The following is a 10,599-nucleotide window of genomic DNA, read 5'->3' as shown; positions in this document are numbered from 1 at the left end:
TGAATGAGTTCAAAAGTGCAAAATTAATACGTGAGTCCAATGTAAGTTTCTTATCCATCCTACATATAACACAACAAACATCAAACACATATTAGTAAAAATACAATAAAATTATATAGGAGTATTAAATTAGAAAATTTCCAAATGGGAATATTATACCCAATCTGAATGTCGGGACTTAATGAGGCTGCTACTTTAGAACCAATTGATACAACATGAGCTGTTCACATTTGGTCAAGCTCTGGTATCACAATCTCTACCACCTTCAACACCAAATGTAGAAAGAATGATTATAATGTTTAATAGATACAAAATAATTTTGATGTGAAAATTTCAATATTTATACTTACTTTACAACCATAGGTTTCTGAAAACATATTAAGAATGTCTTCACATTTATTTGAGATATCGGGTGAGAATACATCATTAAACCAGTCAATGTATTTTCCTACCAGTTCCATGAATCGTGATTCCGATCTCATATGGGGTTGGCATAGTTCGACTAGGTTTCGGTTTTCATGTATGGCTTCTTTTGAGTTTACTAATTCCAGAAGTACAACACCGTAGCTGTAGATGTCGCTTTTTTCTGTCAGTTCTTGTGTCATGGCATATTCCGGGTCCATGTAACCTGAAGTGGAATCTGTTAGAAATCAGATACGTATGGCTCAAAATACACCCAGATAGAAAAGGAAGAATGAAGATAGACACACTTAGTTTTGGTACTTTTTCTCTCTGTTGTATATTCCAAACAACGAAAAGTACAATCTATATATAGGAAAGCTTCAAAATAAATAGAGTAAAACAAAACTAACTTCCTAAACTAATGGATAGACTTCCCAGTAAAAGCTAACCCACGTTTACCTAATTACATGACACCAAGTCATACTTTATTATCCACTAAAACCTAGTCAACATAAACAAATCAAAAACTATGGTTAACCATGCAAACTCATAACTCCTTGACTGACCCGTAACCCGTGAATAAAACCCGATTAACCCAACAATCACCCCCTTAATCGGTTTTGTCATACCACTTGTTCATAGCAGCCATTAATCACCATCTTTTCATCTTCATTCTCGACCTTTCCTGGACACCCGACCACCACCTCAGTCACGTCCAAAGTCTTCACTCAATCACGACTTTTCCCGGACACCCGACCTTCACCTCGGTCACGTCCAAAGTCTTCCATACCCGGCTGTTGTTTGTCACCACACAAAATCCGTTTTCCCCTAACACTTCTGTGAAACGAGAGCCTTCTTCCACCGATCAAGAAAACAAAGCAACCCGCTTTTCCCGTCTTCTTTCACCTGCAAAACGAAACACACCCAAAGCCACCTGCTTTTGACGGATCTTTTCTTTTCGTTTTCTCACGCAACTTCGGTAACTCTCTCTATTTTCCCGTGACATATCCACAGCCTACCGCCGGATATGCATTTGAATACCATGCTCCCCTTCGTCTCGAAGGGTGCTCCCCGTCTCCCCACGACAATTGACCAGAAACACTTTAATTTTTCTTGTCTTCTGCTGTAAACAATTCCCGAAACAGTCCCTGCTGTCCCGAACCTATTGTGGGATCAAACCTTCAGTTTGCTGCTCCCCACAAGGAAAAATCACTGCCAAACAAACCATGTTTCTGATTTCGCAATCCAAACCAGTTGTCGACCCGCTGCTTCTGCTGCTCCTACAGCCAAAGGCTACTCCCTCCTTCGAAAGTCGACTCTCAAACCGGCCCTCTTCGACCTTCGCTCTGATACCAAATGTTAGAAATCAGATACGTATGGTGTGAGTGTAAACCAGACTTGGTGTGAACCTGACATCAGTAGCTGCGCCGCTATTTATGTTGACAATAAGAACTCAAATGGCAACTTCGTATGTTCACATAATGAACACAATAAATGGTAGCAGTAGTAATTGTAGGCTTGTTTAAGTATAAATAGAGGCTCTAACCTCAGTTGTAAGACACCACAAACAGAGGGTGTAGTGTGTAATACTTAGAGTGAGTATTAGAGGGTTGTTTCTTTTTCTTGTAATATTGAGCGTGTAAGCTCTTCTCTTTTGTTCTAGTTCTGAATAAAAGTGTGTTTCAACCCCAACAAGTGGTATCAGAGCTTGGTTAAGCTCCGGGGGAAGCATTCTCTGTTTTTTGGTCGAAATTTTTTTTGTCTCAAAAACAATTTCGGAGTACACCGTTGGAAAGGTCTCGTTCTAAGGATTTCGAAAATATATTTTTTTTGAATTTTTTGACCACCGGAAGGCCTCCAAATCACCGGTCAAAGTTGGTCAAATCTGCCGGAAAAGTCGCCGGAAAAACCAGGGTTCGCCGGAGAAGACGGTACTGTAGCAGTGACATCAGCAGTGACGTCATCAGCTGACCAAAGTTCTGGAAATTGCAGTTTAGCCCCTGTTCTTCCGGAAAGTGCAATTTAGCCCCTGTTTTTCAGAAAAATTGCAATTTTGGTCCTGTTTTTCAGAAAAATTTCAATTTAGCCCCTGTTTTACTTCTGTAAAAGTTCTGTTTGCCCCCTGAACTTCTGAAAAGTTCATATTGGTCCCCGTACTTCAAAAAAAAAATATTCTTACTCGTGTATGCCCAAGTATATGCCAAGAATGACTACACCAACCTCGTCATCTTCTCAAGCCGGAGTTGAAAGTTTTCAAAGGACCGGGAAAGACGGTAGCGTTACGTTACACTATCCAATGCTCACAAAGATGAACTACGCGGTGTGGGCCATAAAAATGCGAGTGAATTTACAAGCACAAGGAGTATGGGATGTAATTAAAAATGCAGAAACGGACGAACGTAAAGATCGGATGGCTCTTGCGGCTATTTATCAAGCAATTCCAGAGGACGTACTTCTGATGTTAGCTGAGAAGGACACAGCTAAAGAAGCATGGGAAACGCTCAAGATGATGCACATGGGAGCCGATCGGGTCAAGGAGGCTAAACCTCAAACCTTGAGAAGTGACTTCGAGGTGATCCGGATGAAAGACAGTGAATCGGTAGATGATTTTTCCATGAGATTGAATACTATCGTAACCGGTATTCGATCTCTTGGTGAAAAGATTGAAGAAATTACGGTTGTGAAGAAGTTTTTGCGAGCCGTACCGATACGATTTATACAAATCGTAACATCGATCGAGCAATTCGGAGATTTGAAAAATATGACGGTGGAAGAAGTTGTGGGTCGTCTTAAGACCCATGAAGAGAGACTTCGAAGCTATGGAGAAAAAGAAGAAGGACCTTCTCTATTGCTTACACATGCCGAGTGGGCATCTCGTTCGAAGCAAATTGGCGAGAGAAACTCGTCAAACACTTCAAGAGGACGAGGAGGACATGGTAACCGAGGCCGGGGACGAGGCCGAGGTCGTGGACGTGGCCAAGGAGGTGGTCGCGAGTACAATACAAATCGGAATGACCATAATCCTTCTCGAAAGGATAAAAGTAAAATCAAATGCTTTACTTGTGAACAATTTGGTCATTATGCTTCGGAGTGTCCAAACAAGAATCGAGGTGAGGAGGCAAACCTCACTCAAGCCAACGAAGAAGAGCCTATTTTAATGATGGCAACCTCACAAGAATATGCACACAAAAAGGTGTCTCTAAGAGAGAATATTTGTGTTAATCTTCTTGCATCGGGAGAAAGTCGAGTCGAGTCTGAGGTATGGTATCTCGACAACGGTGCTAGCAATCACATGACTGGAGACCGCTCAAAGTTTCGCGAACTAGATGAGTACGTTACGCGCCATGTGAAATTTGGGGATGGTTCGACCGTCGCTATTTTGGGAAAAGGGTCGATTTTATTCGATAGCAAAAATGGCGACCAAAGACTCCTTAATGAGGTATATTTCATTCCAAGTCTAAAAAACAATATTATTAGTCTTGGACAAATGACGGAGGAAGGGAGTCGGGTCATAATGGATGGGTCGGATCTGACATTGTTTGACAGAAACAAAACTCTACTTTTGAGAGTTAAACGATCCCCAAACCGGTTATATAAAACTCCTTTAAGGACCGGTAGACCGACTTGTCTTTTAGCAACAAAAGACGAACCAGCTTGGATATGGCATTCTAGACTCGGTCATGTTAACTTTCTCGCCTTAAAGAAGTTGTCCGAAAAAATTATGGCAATCGGAGTCCCAAAGATTGAGCACCCAAACCAAGTATGTGAAGGGTGCGTTCTTTCCAAACAAACCCGAATTCCTTTCCCGGATCATGCAGTTTTTCGAGCTCAAAAACCTCTACAACTTGTTCATGCGGACTTATGTGGTCCGATCACACCTACGTCTGTTGGAGGGAGTAAATATTTTCTCCTTTTGGTAGACGATTTTAGCCAGTGGATGTGAGTTTACATGCTATCGGAGAAGTCTCAAGCCTTGAGCGCTTTCAAACGGTTCAAGTTGATGGTTGAAAAGAATTCGGGTTATCAAATAAAGACACTTCGAACGGACCGAGGGGGAGAGTTCACTTCAAAAGAATTCTCATTATTTTGTGAAGAAAATGGTATTCAAAGGCATCTTACGACACCATATTCGCCTCAACAGAACGGAGTTGTAGAAAGGCGAAATCGGACCGTTATGGACATGGCAAGAAGTCTGCTCAAAGGTAGAAATGTTCCGGGAGAGTTTTAGGGAGAAGCGGTTAGACATGCAGTTTATCTTCTCAACCGCCTGCCAACAAAAGTACTTCCCGACAAGACGCCTTATGAAACGTGGTTTGGCAAAAAGCCCAACCTTGAACATCTAAAAGTTTTTGGTTGTGTTGCTTTTGCTAAACTTGTAGGTGGTCACTTGAAGAAGCTTGATGATCGAAGTAAGAAGATGGTGTATTTAGGTGTGGAAGATGGAACTAAAGGCAACCGTTTGTTTGATCCGCAAGACCGAAAGTTGCGAGTTAGTCGCGATGTTGTTTTTGACGAAAAAGAAGAATGGAATTGGTACAAAAACAAAGAAGAAGAGATGGTGACTCCTAAGACCTTTACCATAATTGAACCACAACCCCAAATACACCTCGAAACACCTCAAAATGACCCCGAAATCAATCCGGAACAACCAAACAGCCCAGGAATCGATGCTATCCAAGTTAGACAACCATATGCTGAATTTGACGAGCCTGAACCAGCTCCACATACTACTGTCTCAGCCCCGTTTTCTTCAACCTCGCCCCATATGGAAAGCCCTTCTAGTGAGATTGGGCCAAGGGGATTGCGTCCGTTAACCGATATTTATTCTGAAACCGAAAATGTGTTCCTTGAACCCGGAGAATTGTTGATGATTGCAACGGATCAACCCTTGAATTTTAAAGAGGCGGTAACCTCTAAGGCATGGCAGGAGGCTATGCAAACAGAGTTGGATGCAATCGAGAAGAACAAAACATGGCAACTTACCGATTTGCCATCCGGACACAAAGCAATCGGTTTGAAATGGGTGTTTAAAGTGAAGAAAGACAACTTGGGAAAAGTGGTGAAGCATAAAGCTCGACTTGTAGCAAAAGGATTTGTACAAAAGGAAGGAGTCGACTTTGATGAAGTTTTTGCACCGGTAGCACGGCTTGACACCATAAGGCTCATTCTTGCCTTAGCAGCTCAACATGGGTGGGTTGTCCACCATCTCGATGTCAAATCGGCTTTTCTCAATGGAGATCTCAAAGAGGAGGTTTATGTCACCCAACCAGAAGGATATGTTGATAAAGCAAACAGTCACAAGGTGTTCAAGCTTTATAAAGCTCTTTATGGTCTACGACAAGCTCCTCGAGCTTGGAACATTCGTTTGGATAAAAGCTTAAAAAGGCTTGGTTTTACAAAAAGTTCACAAGACCCAGCTGTTTACAAAAGGAACTCAAAAGACAAAATTCTTATTGTTGGTGTCTATGTTGATGACTTGATCATTACCGGGTCGAACACTAATGATGTTGTCGAATTCAAAGAACAAATGAAGAAAGAATTCAAAATGAGTGACTTGGGATTACTTTCTTACTACCTTGGAATCGAAGTTTCGCAAAAGAAGTGGGGAATATCTTTGCGACAAACGGCTTATGCAAAGAAGATTTTAGAGCAATTTGGGTTGCTGGATTGCAATCCGACAACGTCACCAATGGAACCTAAGTTGAAGGTTAAGAAGGATGAAGATGGTGAAAAAGTTGATCCAACTGAATATAGGCGAGTGGTAGGTTGTTTGAGGTACTTGACTCACACTCGACCAGACCTGTCATTTTCGGTTGGAATTGCAAGTCGTTTCATGGAGGAACCAACCACTTTGCATTTCCAAGTTGTGAAACACATCTTGCGATACGTAAAAGGAACCATTGATTATGGAATCAACTATGGAAGAGGTCGTGAAATTGAAGATTTGGTTGGTTTTACCGATAGTGATCTTGGAGGTGACCCTGTTGATAGCAAGAGCACAAGTGGAATGATTTTCTATCTGGGAAGGAATGCGATAACTTGGCAATCCCAAAAGCAAAAGACTGTTGCTTTGTCCACGTGTGAAGCCGAGTTCATGGCAGCTACAACAGCAGCATGTCAAGCCATTTGGCTTGCTAATCTCGTGCAGGAGCTCACGGGACATCATATTATGCCTATCACCTTATATGTCGATAACAAGTCAGCAATCGCATTGATGAAAAATCCTGTGTTTCATGGTCGAAGCAAACACATTGACATTCGTTATCACTTCATACGAGAATGTGTTGAACGTGGGCAAATTATAGTGGAATATGTCAACTCGAAGGATCAATGGGCGGACATCTTTACAAAGGCTTTAGCATACGTGAAACATAGTGAAATGCGAAACATGATCGGCGTGACGAATCTCTAGCCAAGTTCGGTTTAAGGGGGAGAATGTGAGTGTAAACCAGACTTGGTGTGAACCTGACATCAGTAGATGCGCCTCTATTTATGTTGACAATAAGAACTCAAATGGCAACTTCGTATGTTCACATAATGAACACAATAAATGGTAGCAGTAGTAATTGTAGGCTTGTTTAAGTATAAATAGAGGCTCTAACCTCAGTTGTAAGACACCACAAACAGAGAGTGTAGTGTGTAATACTTAGAGTGAGTATTATAGGGTTGTTTCTTTTTCTTGTAATATTGAGCGTGTAAGCACTTCTCTTTTGTTCTAGTTCTGAATAAAAGTGTGTTTCAACCCCAACATATGGCTCAAAATACACCCAGATAGAAAAGGAAGAATGAAGATAGACACACTTAGTTTTGGTACTTTTTCTCTCTGTTGTATATTCCAAACAACGAAAAGTACAATCTATATATATGAAAGCTTCAAAATAAATAGAATAAAACAAAACTAACTTCCTAAACTAATGGATAGACTTCGCAGTAAAAGCTAACCCACGTTTAGCTAATTACATGACACCAAGTCATACTTTATTATCCACTAAAACCTAGTCAACATAAACAAATCAAAAACTACCGTTAACCATGCAAACTCATAACTCCTTGACTGACCCGTAACCCGTGAACGAAACCCGATTAACCCAACAAAATCGGAATCAGAATCGGAATCGAAATCACAAAATGTTATGTGTTTGGTTGGTTGGTTGGTAGGAAATGGAATGGAGTTTAGTAATAAAACTTCTAGACTACATGGTAAAATCAAAAAGCAGAAGGATCAATTTTGTAATTCAATATGTAAGTTAAATGAAATTTTAGAATTTATTTATTTTTAAATATTCTTGTTTATTATGAATAAGTAAATTTTAGTATTTATTTATTTTTCTAACCAGGAGTTCCTTTGATCTCTGTGTTGACTGGTTCAAAACAAATGGATCCATCTTTAGAAGCATATGCAAGCCCAAAATTTGCCACCTGGATCACAAATATCAGAATATGAAACTTTAATTTATTTTTAAAAATTCAATAAGTAGATTAATTAAAGCATATTACCTTTCCTACAAAATTCTCATCACGTAATATATTGCTAGACTTTATGTCTCTATGGCACAAAGGAGGATCACAGTAGAAATGGAGGTATTCCTGAATACAAAATTATAAATCAGAATACCAAAAAAGAAAATACATTTCCAAATAAATGTTAAACTTCTTTTATGTTGTTGTTATTATTATTATTATTATTATTATTATTATTATTATTATTATTATTATTAAAGCATTTGCCACATCGATTGCGATTTGAATTCTTGTCTGCGAGCTCAGCGAAGGGACACCTGGAGCTACACACAAGCATAACAAACTCAGAAAACGAAAAATAGGAATTAAAGAAATCTTGGCAAATTACATAAAAGATAAAAAAAACATGGCAATTTTTGCAATTTAACAACTAAAACTTTATTTTTTCCAATCTAACCACTAAAATTTTCCAAATCAACCATTTTGACTTGTAATATTAGGTCAAAATTGTTAAATTGTAAAATTTTTTGTAGCTTTTATGGTTTTATTGGAATAAGGAAAATTCAAATGGTAAAATAATGGTATTTCTGTAATTAGCACATGAAATATATTTAACGATGCATACTATGAAGATGATCCTTTAAGCTCCCATTTGCCATATATTCATACATAAGAAACCTGCAAAAACAAGAAGCAATATTTATAAAACTCTTCATTTACAACATCTATAAAAAGAATTAGTTTTATAAACAACTGACCTTTCATGTTTTTCAATGCAAAATCCTTTTAAGGAAACAAGATGTCGATGATGAAGTCTTGCAAGAAGCTCAATTTCTTTACAAAATTCTTCAACAGCTTGTTTTGAAAGTTTATCCATACGTTTCACTGCTAATATTAATCCATCATTAAATTGAGCTTTGTATACACTACCAAATCCTCCTTGTCCAATAAGGGTACCGAAATTATTAGTTGCCCTTTTAGTTTCCTTATAGCTAAACTTTTTGATGATGATAGATCAGGCAAACAAGGGACAGACTGCATAAAAAAATAAACATAAAATCAAGGCCACTGACGGGTCTATCTTCTTGGCACAATCTAACAGCAAATTAAACAGTGGGGGCAGCATAAAACATACCTCCTGAAACAGTAACAAACATATTTTATAAATAAAAAAAGTATAAAGTTTTATGAAATTAAAGTAAATAAAAAACATAGCTTTCTACATACCTTGTAAAAAGTATTGAAAAGGTTGCATAACAACTCAAACATGACCTGTAGTGCAGTTCAGGTCTCGAGTTAGATGTTAAATCAGACAATCCAGCCAACATTGGGACAAAAAATAATCAAACAAACATAAGAGAAACGTGAACTCAAATAGAAATTCCAAGAAATGATAGTTTAGATTATGAATTATAAGACGAGATACTTCTGATTAATGAATGAGAAATGTAAACTCAAATAAGATAGAAACACCGCACCTCATACTGGTAATTCATGAATCATGCCCAAAATGGTTAACGAGATTTGATAACCAGACAAATGAAGACGAATATGACAGAAAGAGTGATTAACACGAAGATACAAAGGAAGAATCAGCAAACACAGAAGAAAGTTGGACGATCTCACGAGAAAATTTTAGGGCTTCTGCACTTGGAGTTGCTGAAAGTTGTGATCGAACCAGGGGAAGAAAAGGCACATCTTTTCTTTCTTCTTTTTTCTTTTCGCTCTTAAACTCTGGATGTAAATAGGAAAGCGTGAGAGATGTTGAGAGAATAGACACAAGAGAGACAGAGATATTGATTCAGGTACGGTTGAGAGGTAAGAACATATAATCATTTGAAGAAGAATGAATTAGGATGGGTAAGGGTGGGGACGAGGAAAACTTGTTTCATGTGAGATCCAGAGCACAAAAGCCCTAGTTCTTCCAATTTTGGGATGGCGTGTCTTTAACGTATCAGAGGGAGAAAATGGTAGATAAAACAGGATAGTCGACATCGTTGAGCACTGCAGGTTACAGCCGCATAATGAGGTCTAAGGTTTATAGAGAAAAGGAGAAGCAGAGAGTGAAGGTTGTCGACTGATGGAGAGGATGAATTCGTTATTCCTTCCCGAACAGCAACAACTTCATCAGAGAACGAAACCTGCAAATGAGGTCTAGGGTTTACATGGAAACCCTAAAATATGGATGAAAAGCAGGGTTTTTAATTTTTTAGGATTTCATTTCCCCCCTGCTATTAAAGGATGGAACGCGTGTTCCATTAAAATGTATAAAGCGACATCTTTAGATGACACACATGTGCCCTCCGTGTTTTTTTGTTTAGACACTAATTTAAGGGCACGCAATAATGCGTGACCTAAATTCTTAAATTTTTTGAAGAGACGACACTTTTTTAATGTCACTCTCTTTTGCGTAACATAAATCAATGAGTGTCGTGGTTTGCGCGTCGTAAAAGGGTATTTTTCTTGTAGTGGTTGCCTTCACCATAACAATTTGATAGGATGAATTATGGAGAAAAAGGTTTATCCTGATTTATTAATATATTATAAGAATAATATATTAATTGAGAAATCATATTATCTAATTAGTATTGATCATAAATTAATTTGGAATTAATTCGGTGATCAAAAGAGACTGATTAAATTGTCGGGGACTGATTATGTAAATCAGTAATAGTTATAGTTTGGGCTAATGGATCCTATTGGCATAAGATGGATGAAAATATATGGGATCCCATA

General features: G+C 38.5%; 1 protein-coding gene across 1 annotated transcript; it reads right to left on the bottom strand.

Annotated features, from left to right (window-relative positions):
* Nucleotides 1-256: 256 nt before the first annotated feature.
* Nucleotides 257-9,132, bottom strand: LOC145112154 (putative receptor-like protein kinase At1g49730). Its single transcript, XM_079048364.1, has 10 exons — nucleotides 9,091-9,132; nucleotides 8,999-9,001; nucleotides 8,622-8,860; nucleotides 8,489-8,541; nucleotides 8,120-8,186; nucleotides 7,900-7,990; nucleotides 7,737-7,821; nucleotides 453-628; nucleotides 351-367; nucleotides 257-263 (listed from the first exon to the last, which is right to left on the bottom strand). The coding sequence occupies exons 1-10, from the start codon at nucleotides 9,130-9,132 to the stop codon at nucleotides 257-259; spliced, it is 780 nt and encodes a 259-aa protein (XP_078904490.1).
* Nucleotides 9,133-10,599: the final 1,467 nt, after the last annotated feature.

This window comes from Lactuca virosa, chromosome 5, assembly GCF_052849685.1.
Source record: "Lactuca virosa cultivar CGN04683 chromosome 5, Lactuca_virosa_CGN04683_v6, whole genome shotgun sequence".
In the NCBI taxonomy this organism is placed as follows: domain Eukaryota; kingdom Viridiplantae; phylum Streptophyta; class Magnoliopsida; order Asterales; family Asteraceae; genus Lactuca; species Lactuca virosa.
The sequence above is the reverse complement of the archived record's forward strand: the minus strand, read 5'-3'. Positions and strand labels throughout refer to the sequence as shown.

Excerpts from the sequence above, each read along its gene's own strand:
- LOC145112154 (XM_079048364.1), bottom strand. The coding sequence starts at position 9,132 with ATGTTTGAGTTGTTATGCAACCTTTTCAATACTTTTTACAAG. Across the intron at positions 8,187-8,488 it reads CTTAAAGGATCATCTTCATA|CTCCAGGTGTCCCTTCGCTG; the intron begins GTATGCATCGTT and ends GCTTGTGTGTAG. Across the intron at positions 7,822-7,899 it reads ATGAGAATTTTGTAGGAAAG|GTGGCAAATTTTGGGCTTGC; the intron begins GTAATATGCTTT and ends TTTGTGATCCAG.